Source organism: Etheostoma cragini, chromosome 1, assembly GCF_013103735.1.
Source record: "Etheostoma cragini isolate CJK2018 chromosome 1, CSU_Ecrag_1.0, whole genome shotgun sequence".
Taxonomy (NCBI): Eukaryota; Metazoa; Chordata; class Actinopteri; order Perciformes; family Percidae; genus Etheostoma; species Etheostoma cragini.
The window spans coordinates 22,123,162-22,141,870 of NC_048407.1; the positions used below are offsets into that span (position 1 = coordinate 22,123,162).

An 18,709-nucleotide genomic window follows, 5' to 3' on the forward strand; every position below is an offset into this window, starting at 1 on the left:
TTGCTCTCTTGCTTCTCTGAATGTGTCCGGGAAGCTCTTTCTATTTCCTTTTCTCTCCCCTTCATGCTTATCGGTCGTGCAGTGTTAGTCAAGTCGTAATGTGTTAACAGGTATGACAATGACAAAGGAATTTTTCGTAAGAAGGTGACATTAAGAAAAGAAACAAATATTTTGCAAGTTTCTGTTTAGGGATCCAATGTAGCATTGAAATGCCAGTGGTAGAGGAAGTACTCAAACAATGTACAATTACTCAAAAAGAAAAAAAGGGCTGTACATTTAAAAAAAAAGAAACCATACTTAACAGAAGTATTGGCAGCAATTATATATAACACTCTAAAACTAAAAAAAGTCAAAAGTAATCGTACTCTTTTGCAGAAAATTTAACTATAACTGAACAATTTATGGCATTAATAGATTATTAATGCTAACAAATCAGGGTGTAAGCTACATTTCACTGTTGTATATGGTTGACATGGAGCTAGTTTTAACTACTTTATCTACAATTGGGTAGTTTAGTCAAATTGTACCCAATCTGGGCATCAGGCCCCACCCTAAGGCCCATGAGAAAAAAAAAGGTAGGAATAAAAAAAAAAAAACTAAAAAGAACATACGGTAATGTTCTCAGACATAAATCTGTATTTTTTTTGAGTGAATTCTGCATTTTGTGAAATATTTGGGAGTTTTATCGCTTTTGGTCTCAATTACTTTTATGAAACAATGAGAAGTTTAAGAGCAAAAACGGTGGAACTCGTAGACATCTGAAAGGTGACAAGAAACAAGATGCTCCAACTAAACACTGCTTCCTAGTTAGCCAGAACATGTAATTATTTATTGCTTAACTTTAAAGCTTAACATACAGTGTTTATGTAAAAGTAATGAAATATGTTCACTTCTAGTAACTAGACCTGTTAAATAAATGCACTGGAGTACAAAGCGCTAGCACACAATAAATAAAAAAGGAAAGTGCCTTAAGATTGTACTTAAAAAGAACAGCATTTGAGTATTTCTACTTAGTTATTTCCAACACTGCCAAATGGACAGATGCAAATGTTCAGCAAGTGTGTATGTGACTGGTTAAAACTGCTTTAAAACTACACCATCACTACATAGTACATTCGTTTTTTTGCCACAGGACATTTCCAAAGCCAATACACAGTGAGTGTTTTGCAGTCTTAGCCGACACACAGTAACTGTGTCCTTCTCACATTCTCACACTGCCTCTCTGTTTGTCTCCCACATCATGGAACAATACAGTGCATAATAATTAATAAGCTTTTCATCTGGAGAGCACACATTTAGTATCTGTCTCTACAAGTTGTGCCCGTACTGGAATCTCAAACGCTTGCCTAAGTGGCCGTCCTCCACAACTCCGAAGGACAGAGGCTTTCCTCAAAGAGCCGTCGCTGCAGCACAGAGACACTTTTGTTGTTTGGGGGTTGCCAGTCATTTTGGCATTGTGGCTGGACAATCATATTTTATTCAATAGGCGCGAGACCCTGTCAGACGACACAAAGTCAGCCACCCATCCACAGTGAATAGTTTGGTCATGAGAGCATGGTGGGTGAGCATCGCGACAATCCTCCCCCTTAAAGAAAAAGAGTGTTAACTGCACACTCCAACAAGCAGGGGACGTTTAACACTAACGGCCCTCTTTGAGCGGAGGAGACATTCTTCTTGTGTTGGGCACTGCATGGTTGAGACCAGTAACCAAGCCCAGTTTGAGTTAATGTTTATTGGACTTTCCTGGGATGCCAGTACTAACTGTTTGGAGGTGTTATGGTGTCACTGATACCATAACAGAAGGATCACTCTCACCCACTCCTCCACTCTCTAACATCAGCTGTCAAAATGGCCTGTGAAATAACATCAAGGACGTCAAATTCTAAGTAATGGAGCAAATTTTATGTACCGAACAACCTTGGTATGTATTCCTACCCTGTAACTGCTAAACCCATAACAGTCTTCCAGGAAAATGTCCTTCAGAGGAATTTATTACCTGTAGATTGTACTTAGAAACTCTTGTTTTCATTCTAATGCATCAGTAAGAATGCATATTTCAATTTTTGTAGAAAGTCATTTTAAGTATAGTAGCTCCAAATGTAATGAGATCATGGACAACCCCTCTGAGCTGAAGCTTTTATGCTGCTGCTGCATATTCAAAATCTCAAAAGTCCCAGATCATTTGGGGCCTAAGACAAAACATGTCAAAGCAAACATCTAATACATGCGGCACTTTATTTACAAACTGCATCTGTAAAGAACAAGATTAGTTTTTATAGCATAAAATTGATAACCGATTTATTAAGAGTCCATTTTGGAAAACTGTGAAAAAACAATGAAAAAGTGTCTTAGAAACTGTAATGAGAACATAACAATATTTGCTTCTGTGAAAAAAAATAATATATATCTATATATATATTTGTCGTAAAATGTGGGCTATGCCTGTAAAGGAGTATAAAGTCAACTTTTATTTATTTAATTTTAACCTTAAGTTAAGGTCATAATATTTGATTAACAAAATTCATAAAAAGCAGTACTGGACAGCACTGACTTGCATCTTATAAGTAAATGGGTGTTTGAAGCACAAAAGTTAAAACCACAGTATAGATACAGTATATAGTTTCTAAATTCCTCCTTAAGAGAATCGCTGCAGTTCCCATCTCCCTGTTCTTTTATACAAAATGTACATTATATATAAGTTGGCACTCCATTAAAAAAATGGATGTTTTGAAAACAGTATATAGCTACGGTTATACATAATACATCTTTTTTCTTTTTTGACAATAAATCAACTTCTCAGCATGTGAGCCTACTTCTCAAATGATTGAAGGCTTGTTATAACTGTAGGCAATCAGATTTCTGCATTTGTATTTGTTGTGCTCTACTTCCTATGCCAATTGCTTTCTATCTAGTGCATACATACTGGTTATAGTCTGGCATTTAACTAAGTAAAAAACAAAAAGAGAAAAAAGCATTATAAATCTATGAAAATGCCCATAAAAAGTGGGACCTGTAACTAGAAAAACCTACAAAGACTAGGAGAAGCATTAGGTGGAAGTCTTCCAAAAAATGCTCCCAAAACTAAAGTCTTTGTCCTCTTTTGATCAAGTTACTGCTTTCTGCTGGGATGCAGACTATTAACTTTACTGCTGTCCCGCCGTTCACCTGCTGTCTCTTCTAGGCCACAGGCCCCCCGAACGTATTTCGGGCCAGTCAGCTGACAGATCCCTGATTCAAATCTCTCTGTGGCTCAAAGGAAGGACTCACTCCATCCTTCTCTGCTGCCATTCTGAGATAGATGCATCCTCATGCTAGTGTTGGAGTTGTTTTTTTAATGTCGGTTTGTTTTTTAAACCAAGACTGTTGAGGCTGGATCATCGGCAGGCCTGCTGCACTTGATTGATTAGCTCTCCGAAGCGATCATAGAGCCCCTCTACCCAAGCTCCGTTCTGCAGGCACTTCTGTACCATCTCCTCCTGCCCCAGGTCTCCTGACTGCAGCTGCAAAGATGCAATCTGTTGGGCAGAACCACAAATGGAGTTTACAAAAAAAAAAGAGCTTAAAAGGAGAATTCCAGTCAATTTCAACATGTAGGTCTGTTGTTTGTAAATTTGGAGTGCTGTCAGTAAAAATTCCACAAACTAGAACTTTGAAAAGAGATGAAACAAAAATATGTAGGCTATCAATTTAATGTTTAAATACGGTAGTGTCTTCAAACTTACCTCAATTATAACTAGTCTCCTGCTAGTTGTACTACAGCCCTTACTTTTAAAAAATAAGCATATGTATCTCTTTTTGGTGTTGTAGATTATAGACAGTTGCAATGCACTCCTTGCAGTATCAACACAGGAACTAATTAGAAGAACTTTCATGAATTTCTTTCACATCTACAACAGTGAGATTCACTGTGTTCACTCTGAAGTAATCACTTCACATGGGTAGGCACTTTTAATGACATTTTAAACATTTTTAGGGTCTAAAAACAAGTTTAAAACATGCCCTCTTTAAGCCTGTTGGGTGTTAACTCTAGCAGGAGGATAGCACGTGTAGGCAGCACTGATTGTTTTCGTTTTTCTTTCTACTGAAAGCACTCCAAATTTACAAACAACAGACCTACATGTTGGAATTGACCGAAATTCTCCTTTAATATGGCAAAACCTCAAATGAATAATTAGCATCTGAAATTAAAACTACAAAATAGAGTAAAATCTACACTGACATAAAACCTGCACAGAAAGTAGCTCATGCTAGCATTCATGTGTAAACCAAAGTCTCACCTCGTCCTTACACATGAGGTACGTGTGGTACTTGTAATGCTGCAAAGAGTGGTACAGAGAGAACCACTGAGTTTTCTGCTGGTCCACTGTATACTCCTAGAAAGAAAAAAGCAAAGCAAACATATTTGAAAATTCTATTATTCAGATATTAGCCTAATAAGACATTGTGACAGAAGAACAGTGGCTTCAACGCTCAACCGAATAAAAGAATGAGTGAGAAACACAATGGTGACACTGTGCCCTCTGCTGGACATATGTATCAAGAGCACAGGGAATTTTTCCAAATCGTTATCTCGTCTTACCTGTGGCACTTTGTTAGGCATCTTGTAGGGCTTCATGGTTTTCTTGTTGTAGGCCTTTCCACTGAGACGCACCTTAAAGGCCGGGATTTCCCCGTCCTTCTTCAGTTCAGTTACCACTGAGATCTCTGGGAAGCTGTCTAGAGCCGTCTGAAGACACAGAACAGGAGAGTTACGAAATCTAAATCTAAAATCATTGCTAAATTATTGAAATAGATTCAGAGATTGTTTGTAAGATTGCCTTTAAAGCCTTTTGGAGTTGAAATAATGCCCCCAAAAAAAGAGGACAAAAATCACACCTACCTTTAGGACCTGCTCTATGTGCAGTTTGTGAAGCAGGCGTTTCCTGTTGTCAGTGATCATCCCATCCACTCTTTTCATTTGTGTCAGCAGCAATTCATCTGAAACAAGACAAGTAAACAAGTCTTAAGTCTGCTCCCTGACTCACTTGACCCTTGTTTTCAAATTTTTTTTCCCCAAGCCAGAAGCTTGATGTTCAGAAAGTCAATTTGCTCACCCTTTGCTCTCTCAAGTGCTGTCATCACATCCTCGTCTAAGGCAATGCTGATAAGCAGTTCCACAAAGCTCCTGAAAGTCTCCTTCATGGTTCGCGTGTTGAGTAACCGTGAAGCAAACGGCATGGCCGGGTTTAACTCTAAGAGTGTGTATGAGAGAGATCAAAGATCATGAAGAGGCAGTGAGACAGCAACTTATATCCAAACTAGATGTAAAAAGAAATAGGCTTATTCACCGTCATCTTCACCACCCTCTTCTGCAGATGATCCAGAGACAGTGTGTGAAAACTCCTCCTTCCATTTCTTCCTCTTCTTAGGAGGGGGCTCTGCCCTGGGCTTGAGTTGTTTGGGTCGAGGCTTTTGGCTTTGGGAGACTGAGGGAGGGGCGGCTGTCAAGCCTAGCAAAGTTTTCACCTGAACACCCCTGGGTGGCAGAACAAAAGAAAGTCACACTATCAGACTACTGAACAACCAAGCTTTTAAAAAAACAAAAAAAACATGTTAGTCATGTTAGCTTACCTTAGCGAGTTCATAGGCTTGCAGCGAGGCTTCCGACTACAAACTCGTACATACTCCCTTTTGTTTACTGTGTCCAAGAACTTCACATATACCCTCTGGTACATAGTCTTGGCATCACCAAAGTATCCAAGATACTACACACAAAGAAAAACAATATGTATGTATACACTTGTTGCAGAATAAAACGAGTAATTTGAATGATGCCTGGGTATTGGCATGTCCGCTTTTACTTACACTGTTGGTGGCTGAGAACACTCTTTTCCCATCTCTCAACTCAGGCACAAATTTCTGCAGCAGAGCCTTCTGGACTTTCCAGATGGCTGGAGGTTCACTGCCTGCTCTCATTGTCACCTGGAAACATGCACAAGACACCGTGCAGAACAAGCTTCAGTATGTAGTAACAGCTACGGCATGAGAAAATGAAACAAAGAATGTTCAACTACGAGTGTACACAAGATATGATATGACAATCCTAAATTCTGCTGAACACCAAAATCCACACTGACATTGTCCATGCATGGTTTCCATGGCTGTACCTTCATGTTTTCAATATCCTCATTTCTGACAACAAACTCGTCTCTCTCCCTGTACATTCCTTCCCCTCCACTGTCTGACAGCTCCTCGTCAGTGAGTCCCTCCATGGCCACACTCGTCAACTGCACAGCCAACTGGCCTGGTAGGGTCTCTTTAGACTCTTCTTTGGCTGCAAACACACTCCCTAATGAGACGGCATTTGTTGTCCGTGTAGGAGTGGTTATCCGCGGCAAACAGGTCTCGATGACAGCGTGGGGCATGGCGGGAACTTGGTCTGGCTTAATCATCGAGCCGGGGATTTGGTTATCTGGAGAAGGGTTGCAAATATGTAAATGTTGCGAAAACACATTTTCAGAAAGAAACTTAACCAAACTCCTTACATGTACTTTTAACATGTAATCAAGAGTTTTCAGACAACATACTTATCATTATCATATTAATACTTATCACAGCATATAAAGGTATAATTGATGTCTCATTTATAATTCTGACACGACATCGCACAGGGAAGCATAACAGAAAAGATGGGAGAGGCAACATGGAACAAAGTTTAGTGCCAGCCACAGTTTGAGAACCTATAATTTTTTAGGCCATTTATTTGGTAAAATACTGACTTCCGCTGGCTAATGCAATGCAAAAATTTAAATTGAATGGCTTTGGTTATTCCTTATTATTGCAAAAACACACACACACACACACACACACACACACACACACACACACACACACACACACACACACACACACACACACACACACACACACACACACACACACACACACACACACACACACACACACACACACACACACACACACACACACACACACACACACACACACACACACACACACACACACACACAGTTCTGACTGTTGGACAACAGAGGGAATTGGGATTTGTTCTTTTTTAAATTGTATAAAATACATTATAATGGAAAACATAATCAATAGATGAACAATGATATCATAGTTCCTAGGTTGAAACTCTGATAACAATATTGGCAGGGTATTATTACCTGCCCTGGTTTTCCGATCTGAAGACTCATCCAGAGCTGAAAGCGCTGAGCTGATGCTGTTTCTCAGGGCCTGGTTTTTCCCAGTGTTTTCCTCTTCATCTGAACTGAACGATGGCAGAGTCTCCAAGTTCTTTTGCAAATCTTCATCCAGACGTTTCTGTTGGGAGCTCACTCCTTGGCTCTCATGGGGAATCAAGGGCCCGGGCAGACTCTGCAGTTTGGGAGGCAATGAAGGCAAAGTACATGGCGGTGGTTTGGATGAGGTGCTAGGCTTTCTCGGGCGACTAATAGTTCGTGTAGGACTTGCCGAGTACTGCTGTTTGGGGCCAGATTTGATGAAGTCGAGGAAGGAGCCAATGAAGCCCGTTTTGACCTCTGGCTGTTTCTCTTCTACTTCACGGATCTTCTGTCTCATTCTCTCCTGCTGCGGACAACCGTCGTATACACTGTGTGAGGAAGATAGCAAGCTGACGTCACTCCCCCTGGAGTTTTGCCGCTTTGTCTGTCCACTGCGCTTGGTTGGTCTGGCCTGTCCACTATCCTCCTCAGGACCACCTAGTTTGGTCAGGGACTTAGAGCGAGCCTTCTTTTGGGGAAATTCTTCACTGCCTGGGCATTCCATGAGGCCATCTTCTGTTTTAATACACTTTGCATTCCCTTCGACTCTGTTCTGGAGATCTGGGGAGTCATACACCTGCCTGGTTAAGTGATAGTCATGCTCAGAGCTACCTCCATCGCCATTCGTGTCAAGCTCGGAACCGTGGTTGTGGTGGTGAACGTGTTGACCCTGGCAGGCTGTGGCCATCTGAGCTCTATTTAGTGTCATGGTCATGTTGTGGGAGTTAGTGTTAGTCAAAATTGACTGTTGTGCTGAGGAAAAACTAGGAGACATGTGCCTTATATCCACAGTCTGGAAGTGACCTTTAGAATCAATGGGGCCTGCCATCACTGCCATTTCAGCCTCAGCAGAGGATGTAGCTTTTACAAAGTCTTGTGGTGTGACGCCACATGCTGCCACCGTGGCAGCCAGAATGTCATCAACATTTGACAAAATATGTCTGTCATCTGCAAGTAGCATGGAGTCAGGGAAGCAAATCGAGTTGAGAGCAAAGTGGTTCTTGGCATCATTTGTTTGCTGATTTGCCGACTGGCTGTAGTGGTGTTTGGAAGATTCAGGGCATCCTGAACTTTGTTCAGACACTACTGTGCCCTGCTGTCTCTGGGTTTCGGTGACACTGGGACCCAGCAGTTCTCGGCCCATCTGAAGATACTGGACAGGAACAGGGCCCAAATCTTGGGCTGGTTGGATACCTTGCATTGATAAAACCTTTGAGGTGTTTTGACTATGGTGGACAAGCGGTTGCTGGAGAAGAATCATTTGGTTGGGCTCGAGGAGAACCTGAGTGCTGGGAACGGTGATAAATTGGGTGTGGGCTGCCGTGGTCTGGCTTTCAGTATGATTCAGGTTTTGTTGATGTATGTCAGAAGATTTGAGTTGGAGAGGTTGCTGCTTCAGCTGCTCTGAGCTAAGGGGTACATGTGAAGATATAATACTGGAGTTTGTGGTTTTTGTGTTGGCGGTTTCCTGACCATTGACACTACTTAGATGAATGTGTTGTTGGCTCAGACAACCCATCCTTTCATCCTTTACCTGTACTGTGTTTGTGGGACCTAGTCCCATGAACTGTTCATCAGAACGTGAATTGCTTCGGATAACACTTTGTGTTTTGTGATGATCATCCATTTTTGAAACAACATAGATGACATTGTTGTGCGCAGACATATTGCTAGCTGCAGCAGAGGCTTCCATTGATGCCTGCTGGAGAGCATCTATGTCCTGAATAGGGAGCTCTCCAAGTTTCTGTTTGATATATGTTGGCTTTATGTCCTGTATTGAAGATCTGATGTTATTTTGTAAGGCTTGAGCAGTTGAAGAGTAGGTAGGCAATGGTGCAGACAAAACGTATTTATGGCACTGTATCTGCTGCTGGGACAGTGTGTTATGTGTTTTACCTTCCACTGAGGCTTGCATGAGGGTATAGTCCTGTGAAGAATTTGATGTGGGCAGAGTCCGCACACATGTGGATGGGTAAGAGGAGTTAAGGTTAATAGATTGTCCTGTGGCGTAGCTCTGAGTCACTGAAGCTTGCCCCTGTGACTGAGATGTAAAAGTCACATTTGGGGCACCCTGAGAGTGGGATGTGGGGTAGCTCTCAGAAAGATTTCCCTGACACAAGCCCTGGACTTGGGCTCCATACTGGATCTCCTGTTCCTGGCTTAGCACGGGACTGGAGGAGTAAACAAGTGTCTGACCAACAGATGCCACATTATCAGACTGGCTGGAGAGGGAAGGCAGAGTCTTGTAAAGGGGGTTTTGCTTGTCTGAGGTGGAATGGGAGGACTTTGACTGGGTGTGGGGAGTGATATAAGTTTGAGACAGACTACTGGACATTAGGCTGGATATCTGGACTGACTGCTGATTAGAAATCACTGAGTTCTGCTTTTGTCCTGGGGAGGAGTAATGGTCAGGAGACCCACTAGTCAGGTTCTGAGAGTTCTCATGACTCTCTTCATCCCCAGCTGAGTGTGGAGTTAGTTTAGAAGAGCAGTCTTTAGCCTTTGGCACAGAAGTGGACGAATATGCTTGAGTTACTAAGTCTGTTTTGGGTTGTGGAGCACGATTTACCCCTTGAGAGGAATCTGCTCCTGTGGAAGGGCTGCAGGACACAGAGGTCTGACGAGACGCGTCCTGCTGGTAGGACACATCCGTTTCACTGCCAGAGCCAAAGTATCCCTGTAAGGAGTGGTTGCTGGAAGGCCTCTGGTGGTGTTTGATCACACTACATTCACGCTGAAGAGCTCTTTCAATAGAGCCTGAGAAAACCGCGGCCCCGTAGGGTTGTGGGGCGCCATGAGGGGCAGGCAGGGCGGAGGGTAGCAGGCTGAACTGGGGTTGTAGGAGGTGGGGGGCTGACTCCTGGGCTGACCGGTAAGTGGAGGACTGGACAGGCAGAGTCGAGCCCAAAGTGGGGGAAGAGAGATGATTGAAGGCCAGTGCAGTGGGAAGCATGGTCTGGCTTGATTTGAGATGGAGAAGGGGGTCATGGTGTGAAAACAGGCCATTGGTTGAAGTGCTGAAGGCAGGCTCCTGGATAGCCAACGGTGGGTTGGTAGTATAACTCCTGGAAGGGTAGGCACCAGTGTGCTGATAGGACGACAGAGCAGCAGGAGAGGGGAAAGTGGCAGTAGAAGGCAGGGCACCAGTCAAATACAGCTCTGTGGTGGAGGAGTTGGTACCTACGTTGAAAAGAATAGACAAATTAAAGGAAAGGAAATAACCCAAGAATTATACAAATCTGTGTACACAATGGATTAACCTACTGATAAACCAAAAATCTGGAAATACTGACATCACCAACCATCTTCATTTTGTTCAATAAATGCCTTCTCCAAGTACTTTTAACTGCTATGCCTTCTTTTTCGTTAATAGTTTAGAATAGTTATAGCAAATCTTTCATCAGATCACATGATGCAGACTTCCATTATTTGCCTTTTCTTTTTATGTATAGGCCTAATCCATCCTCAATTAAGGCTAAATGTATAATGACCTGGTCTAGTACACAATAGTATTCTGGGCTTTGGTTTGTAGATTAAATTATCAGGTTATTGTATAAACTCTAGCTAGAATTCTCACAAATACACATAAACACCATCCATAAACGAAGCTTTCTTGACAAAATATGTGTAAATACTATACTATAATGTTTACCTAAGTAAGGACCCTAGTGTACACACATTGTTTGCTTGTTTCAAACATTTGTTAAGAAGAAAATGTGAAGGTATCAGTAGAACTATATTTTATCGACAATGTGGAATTATTTCCTATTTAGTAGTTATTTACTGTATTGACAATGTGAAAGTATTAATGCAACGTTGACTGTCTTGTTTTGTTTTATCTTTTGTGTGGACCCCAGGAAGAATAGTTGTTACTATGGTAACAATTAACAGAGATCCTAAATCATAATTATAATAATAATAATAACAATAATACATGCTACATATACAATCTGTCCCTTTTGCAGTGTATTCAGGTCAAGATAAATAAAATAAAAAGCCGACATACATAGTGAAAACACCTCTAGCACAATAGGTGGTGTGTAAGTAGCATGTAAATAACACAGAATGAGTGGATGTGTTCTCACCAGCAGGCCATGATGGGGGTCTAAAAGGAGGAAGCAGTGAGGCACTAACAGGACCAGCCTGAAGGCTCCTAGATTCCATGGCTGACAGGAAGCTCATGATTGAGTTCTCTGAAGTATTACTGCTTGAGTCAAGTGCTCCTGATGGTCAACAAAGGAAAAAGGGATAACCACAGTAGGCAACAAAGTAGACCAATCTGATGTACCACGTAAAATAAGAGCCAAACAAGTGTTACTTCACCCAAATCGCAAAAAAAGGTATTTAACATGGTGTAATATAGTAGTGCATAGTAATATATTGGTATAAAGGGATATAAATATTACATTTGTAATGGAAGTAGTTTCTACTAAAGAAATGGCCCCAAAATAAATATCTGCATGAGTAGATGCCACTAGAGGAAGGAGGAGTTCTTTGTACTTTGGGTTAACTGACCCCACAATGTGTAGGCTATAGCATTCATAACTCACCTGTTGCCACAGGAAGGTGTGATGTAGTATAGGTGGGAAGCTGGTGGGTGGAAGTGTAACTTTGCCGCTGGAGGAGCTCTGCATCAAGGTGTGCTGTACCATAACTGGAACTGCATCAACACAAAAAACACATACATGAAAGCTCATATCTTTACAAGCAGCAGTGAGTAATAATTTCTTTTCAAAACAGCAAAACAATACAAACATTTGTCCAGAAAAAAACATGTTCGCCCATTAATGTTGATAAAAAAAAATGGATACGAATCTATTAAGATGTTGGAAATATTATTCTGAGTGGAAATAAATAGCAGCCTAATGTCAACAATGTTTTGGCTATGGCATATTAGTTTATAAATAACCAACTATAGTTTAGTAGTTCTTACTTGTAAAAGCCTGAATGGCTATTTAAACTTTACAAAGTGGTTTGGTAATTGTAACATTCACCAGTTGTTCATTTCCAAAAACAAAAACCAATTGCTCTACTTGGGGTGAAGAACTGATATTTGTCTGCACCAAATAGGGGAAAAACGTTCAAGACACATTATTTTATTTTCTCTTGGGAGAAAATTAATACGTAACAGCAATAAAATCAGAGGTAATCAGATGCAGCCAGCTTTATCCAAAGTGTTCACTTGTTGCCAGAAGGTAAACATCTGTGGAAGAAAAAAAAAGCTGAAAGAGTCATCAGCCTCTGGTCCCTTCAAAAGACACACACACACGTTCTGTTGAATCTGCTGTTATGCAACTCTTCTTCTATTTGCCTGTAAAGTCACAAATACATATATTCGTGCCTAATTAATGCAATCCTATACAACATATTCTACATTGAGTTGATCAGTTAGTTTTCAGATTGTCTTAATGAAACACATCGCTTCCCCTTATAACTTATCTGTACTGGTGAGTGGAGCATAATGATGTATTTCATCATTTATCAGCTCATTCACCAAATCGATTAGGTTTTAATTGCTGTAACGTCAGAGAGTTCATCTCGTGTGCTGCTTGTGAGCACAATCTGAGTTATTTGAAGTAGATATTACAATTGTGTCAATAAGCATGATCTATTTTTATTATTACAATATGGAATATTACATAATACAGTCTAGAGTTTGACTAAGTTACAGCTTTAAGGTTACAACTTTAGCAGGTTTGCGGTTACACTTACTCGGTCTATTTTATAAATTACAAACCAGGTTGAAATAATGGTAAAGATAACAATAGACATCTAAGTCGTCACTAAAATAATGTAACACATTGTAACGTTACAGACTTTGACATGTCGGCTCTTAGCTCGTAAACAACACCAATAGCTAACTTATGTGTCCACTAATTTGAGGTGCCATGACTGACATTGCTAGCATTGGTAGTTCGTTACGTTACCTATCTTGTTTTGGCTTTGGCGAGTACATTACCTGTGAGTCAAGAAAACAGAACAATAAAATGCTAGTTTAAGCCGTCTAGCTGGTCAACGCAATACGTAAAACATTTCCCATCTCTAGGTAGTTAGTACTAACTCTGTAAATAGTCATGCCGAGGAGGTGTGCTAGCGAAAACTAGCAAGGTGGAAGACAGTAATGTTAACAAACGGCTAATGAACCATTGACAAGTCAAAGCCTCTAAAACTCCGCTCAAATTCCGATATTTCTCCCAATTCCCGATAACAAGAACCGCTGCACTTTTCTCCAACAGCAAAGCTAGGCCCTCCATCAAGATTCTTTTGGAAGGTGCACCCTCTTAATCGTTTACCTTGGTTTGACACTAGCTGTGCTGCGGTCATAGGCCCAAGAAGCTACGGTCTGTGCTGGTGGAGCCAGCGCGTCCGCAAAGCTGGAGGTCGGGTAGTTCCTGTCCATCATCCGGTGAAAGATTCACTTCCCCGACGGAGGTTCGTAGAGCAGCGGATACACATCGTAGCAGCCCAGGTCCAACCCACCCACCGACCGACCGACCAAGGCAGGCAGTCCCGCCAGAGCACGCCACAGTTTGCAAAGCCGCCGTGAAGTCGTGCTTTGTCTTGGTTAAAAGTGTACCTTAAGTCTTCTGAGTGATTTCGTTATTTTTCTGCTCATATCCCGTCATGGAGAGCCGTACAAGCCCTGCATGGTTTCACGTACCCATGTTGGTTGATTTCCCAGGATGCACCGCAGTCTTAGGCTGGAAGTTTGTAGTTTTCTTCCTTCCACCCAAAAGTTCAGCTAAATCTCCAACCTGCATGGTTTTGGACATAATTTAAACACTTTCTGAACTACAATGTCATAGAAACCCCAAATACCCATATGAAGCGATTTATTATACCCCGACTCTGCTTGGATAATGTGTTGAAATGATTATAGTATAATGCAAAGATCATGTAATAAATTAAATTAATGCATACAAGTAAATAATGTAGAATATTGGTTTTTAGAGCCTGTTTAAAACCCTTAAATATTCCCTTGAGTTATCAGCCTACTGTTTCTAATCATTTAATTCTATTGGCTAAATTTCAGATTAATTTAAGGTAAACAACAAAACAAAAGCCATGCTTAGTAATCACAAATCATGTCAAACAGTGCATTGACTTGATTGGGTTTCTTTAAATAAAAATTGAAAATGAGTACAGCCGTCTTGCACACAACCACAGTTAAAACATAACACAAAACTAATTAAAATATCCATTTTATTTAAAGAAATCTATACACGATTTTTATTTCAAATAATTACAGTTTAGATCAGCTTCAACAAAGTAACTCCTACATACATTCTCATAATGTCAATGAAACTTTGGTATTGGTAATTGACAGGGACGTAATACCTTCTTAACCCTTAGGTTTCTGCATCATCTAATGAGGAGGGGACACCAGCGTCCAACTGGCTTTCAAAATGCTAATTCAAATGACTTGCCTAGATCCAGAGTAATCTGAGAACTCATGTTTAATTTGCGCTGGCAGATATGCATTTGCGAATTGGTCTGGTGAGGCCAGGCTATCAAATTACATTTAAGTAAGTGACTATTGGAATGTTGGACAAATGTTTAGGGACATTTTTACAACTGTTGAAATATGTTTAAGCTGAAATATTCATCACAGCTATAATTTTCTTGTACAATTGTGAAATGTTCCTTTGTTTAAATGTAAAATATTGTCAAACTACCTTTGACGAGTTCTCAGGTAGAAATGTACATTTTATAATTAACCACATGTATATATTAAAAAGTTACATCACATATTAAAAGAGCATTCCCACACCAGTAGCTGATAAACCTGCACATTTAAGAAGCATTTTCTTTATGGCAATATAATACCATCACACTTTAACTACTACTACTACTACCACTACTACTTTTCCTTCTGAAGGAGACAGGGAACTGTTCAACTACACAGATCAGTGTCTCTTTTTTAATTACATTAAATACTCATTTTGTAATGAAATATAATCATAATGCTCCTTGCTTTCAGATCCTCTCTGCATGCTGTGTCTAAAGCAACAGCTCCTTAGGGGATTTAGCACAGTATTGATTCTTTATTTCCATTTGGACAAAAAGCAGCAAACTGGGTTCTTCACATTATTATTTGTTGTATTACAAAGCACAATCAGATCTGGGAAAATAGTTAGTATAGGCTACCACAAAACTGTTTTGGCACAAGCACATTAAGAGGGGGGACTATTAAATGTATGAGTGGACAAATGTAATCAGAGCAATAAATAGAAAGCATAAGGAAGTGTTTTGAATTTTGTGATGATGAAAAATTCGGTATAAAATGCAAAGCAGAGCAGCAGTGTGAATGTTAGTTGTAAATTGTCTACTTATTGCTGAAAGACATGTATTTTCCTGAAGATACTACCGACGAATACTTCCACGTTGAGAGCTGAAACCACAATAAGAGAAGAGGTTTACCTTTCTGTGACTGCATTATGGATTGTGTATAAGAAAAACTGGAAAAAAACTATCACATAACTGCAAATACAAATGTATCAAATACCCAGGATACGGAGGAGGTGGGGCGTCATGTGGTCCACTTTTTGCGATTGCCTGCTCATAGGAAGGCAGACCTGGGGGGTCTATTTCATCCGTTGTGGGTGGGGGTACAGGTTGTAAGGACACCTCCTCCAGCCGTCTCATTATTAAAGAAGCATTACTCCTATTTGGTCGCACCCGAATGGAGCTGTGAGAGGAGCTGAAGGTGACAGATGACATACATACTGCATGTCAATGATATGTGACCTACCTGATGCCTTCAAGTATTAAGGTGGAACATTATGCTATTATACAACTGTGCACAAAAAATTGCATTTGTAGGTTCCCCCATGCTACATGCAGTAAACATATTGTTAAAAAAAAGGTATATAGCTAGACAATAATCAACTACTTGATTAATGAAACAGTCCATTCATGAAAAATTATATACTATTTCTAACTATTTTGATGATTTATTAATTCCTTCTGTCAAATTCAAAGCAACATTACCAAAAACATGTAAGAACAATAAGATACTGGATAAGCATCCAATTATACTGTAAAAATGTAAGTTGCAGTTGTCTGCATATGATAATGTCCAAACTCTAAAATATTACGTGTTTCATTGGGGCTAAAGAAATGTCAGGTTGTCTTATTTTTTAAGTACCTGCGTGCAACAGAGTTGTACCAGTGTATATAGCCTTTGAGGTACTGTAGCTAGGGGCTAGTGGTCCTATACTATTTTGCAGGAATAATAATAATAATAATAATAATAATAATAAAGGCTATAAACACTTTGGTGTTTGGCATAGGTCTATGCTACGTACTTGTCCCTATACAAATAATTGTAACTTCCATTAATAGAAAAATGACCCTCTCACTTACTTTGCATGGCTGTTTTTGCATTTGCGTTGACATAAATACCAGATCAGGAGTCCAGCGATAACAATGGCCACTCCACCAGCAATCAGTCCCACCAAAAGAGATGTCACATCAACCCGTGAGGGGCGATTGTCCTTTTCTTTGGATCATCACAGACCACAGTAAGTAATTGAACAGCGTGAGTTAGGTTAAGTATATAGGACTAGTATGCAATATAAGAAGCAACATATCACAAGGTGATTTTTCGTATTCATTTAATTGATTCTTTGGTTTGAGAGCAGCAGTGTAGTATAGTTTGCTTTTCTACAGCAGCAGAAAGTTATTAGATAGTTTCAGAATGAAGTCATTACTAGTGAAAGTAGCTGAGGTAATATACAACACAGTATTAGAATTTAAGCAACACACTGGGTTGCAGAACCAGCAAAAATTTTCAAACCTACTGTGCGCTGTTGAAATTAAGTTGTGAAACTGATTTTAGAAGCAGTAGGCAAGGCAATGGATTATTTGTGATAATAAGCATTTAAATTAATCTCTCACCTTCAGTATATTTTTTCCAAAAATCCTCCTGCAAAACAAAGCATCTTTAGTAGGCTGAACTCTTTATGCTCTGTAAATGACCTCAGTGGGAAGCACTGAACAGCGTCACTTAACTGTAGCCGGGATGTTTTCAAAGACCTCCCTTGCTTCTTCGTAATTACAGACTTCTTCAAAACACTCCCTTTCCAGATTTCCAGGAACGAAAATCTCAAAGTCAAACCGGTTGAACAGCAGATGGCGACCCAGGAACGAATTTGCTCCCCCATCATCTAAAAACACTAGGATGCGTGTACAGACCAATGCATTAATAGGAGAAGTGATCGGAAGTGAATTCATTTTTTAATTCTTAAGTACAAAATCTCACCTTCTGGGTCTTCGTGTTCCGACAGTAACCTCCTCATACAGGCCAGATCTCCACATGGCAAGAGTTGAAGGAGTATGAACAGATGAAACAACATGGTCATGCGTGCACCTGCGCGCGGATGAGCGGGTGGGGCATTAATTGGCAGTACTGAGGGCAGAGTGTAGTCTACCATTAACAACACACCCAGCGTCTTTAAACTATAGGCTATCCTGTGTAGACCTATACACTTTTCGTTCCTCAACTGGCACCAGGTCGACTAGGCCTACTTTGCCTATGGTGAAAAGTCTCTCGAACGCCGAGTTTAAACAGAAACAATATAAAACCTTAAAGAGGAGGTAGGAGGTTACTTGCCTCGAAGCTGATAAGATGAACCAGGAAACGTTTAGCGGTAGTCAGAAACAACAGCTGAGTTTAGTAACTTCCTTTGAAAAAGTGTGTAGTGGCTCATCATTTAAGTAGGCCTAAAATCCAATGAATTATAGCTGCTGTAGGCCTAGTCGCTGAGCAACTCAAGATAATTCCGGTTAGTTATAAAGGTTTTGTTTACTCCCAACAGAGGTAGTCTCTGCTCCTACTGAACTACCTGAGCAGACTCAACCAATCGATCGCGTTTACCTGGATAACATGATGCGTTATGTAAATAAAAGTGGACCCTAGATGGCAGCTAAAACCACGAAAGTACTTTTAGATAGACTTTTCACTCCAAAGTAGGCTATTACTAAGCCTACTTGCGTCGGATTACGCATGCATCATCTGACTCTGTGACTCTGACTGAGTGAGTCAGGAGTCAGGAGCCACAGCTGTAAACCTAGGCTGCTTGACGACAGATAGGCTATGACAGTCCTTTACTCAATAGCCGATAGCCTATAGTATGAGCTTAATGCTGTAGTGTTCAATTAACCAATTTAACACTCAGCTACTATGCAAAAACCTACCATATATTTTTTCCTTCCATTTTAGACACTGCCATGATCGTTTCATGACTTATGTTCCATCATGTAGGCTATAACCTCTGGTTGATCTTCTCAACTAAGATTTATTAGGATTTAAAGGCCCATCTTAGTTTAATGACACACAAAGCTTAAAAAGGTCATTCAGGCTCCATGTCAGTGTTGTATCTTAACTTCTAATGGGTGGGTGGAAAATTACTGCTGTAACATGATGC

General features: G+C 40.4%; 2 protein-coding genes across 5 annotated transcripts; both read right to left on the reverse strand.

Moving 5' to 3' along the window:
- Positions 1 to 3,315: 3,315 nt before the first annotated feature.
- Positions 3,316 to 14,181, reverse strand: qser1 (glutamine and serine rich 1). 2 transcript variants are annotated; one of them, XM_034875070.1, is made up of 13 exons: positions 13,574 to 14,181; positions 11,831 to 11,940; positions 11,366 to 11,503; positions 7,164 to 10,460; positions 6,147 to 6,451; positions 5,845 to 5,961; positions 5,611 to 5,744; positions 5,343 to 5,515; positions 5,094 to 5,231; positions 4,880 to 4,977; positions 4,580 to 4,726; positions 4,278 to 4,373; positions 3,316 to 3,515 (listed from the first exon to the last, which is right to left on the reverse strand). In XM_034875070.1, the coding sequence occupies exons 1-13, from the start codon at positions 13,681 to 13,683 to the stop codon at positions 3,375 to 3,377; spliced, it is 5,004 nt and encodes a 1,667-aa protein (XP_034730961.1). In that variant the 5' UTR covers positions 13,684 to 14,181; the 3' UTR covers positions 3,316 to 3,374. The 2 variants fall into 2 exon arrangements, with proteins under 2 accessions (XP_034730961.1, XP_034730951.1); XM_034875060.1 differs by having other exon boundaries at positions 5,328 to 5,515; positions 13,574 to 14,180.
- Positions 14,182 to 15,477: 1,296 nt separating this feature from the next.
- On the reverse strand, positions 15,478 to 18,167 carry prrg4 (proline rich Gla (G-carboxyglutamic acid) 4 (transmembrane)). 3 transcript variants are annotated; one of them, XM_034874267.1, is made up of 7 exons: positions 17,896 to 18,167; positions 17,545 to 17,678; positions 17,295 to 17,458; positions 17,181 to 17,208; positions 16,647 to 16,782; positions 15,787 to 15,981; positions 15,478 to 15,672 (listed from the first exon to the last, which is right to left on the reverse strand). In XM_034874267.1, exons 2-7 carry the CDS (start codon positions 17,642 to 17,644, stop codon positions 15,645 to 15,647), a joined length of 651 nt encoding a protein of 216 aa, XP_034730158.1. In that variant the 5' UTR covers positions 17,645 to 17,678; positions 17,896 to 18,167; the 3' UTR covers positions 15,478 to 15,644. The 3 variants fall into 3 exon arrangements, with proteins under 3 accessions (XP_034730158.1, XP_034730149.1, XP_034730139.1); XM_034874258.1 differs by having other exon boundaries at positions 17,545 to 17,652; positions 17,896 to 18,166; XM_034874248.1 differs by having other exon boundaries at positions 17,545 to 18,167.
- Positions 18,168 to 18,709: the final 542 nt, after the last annotated feature.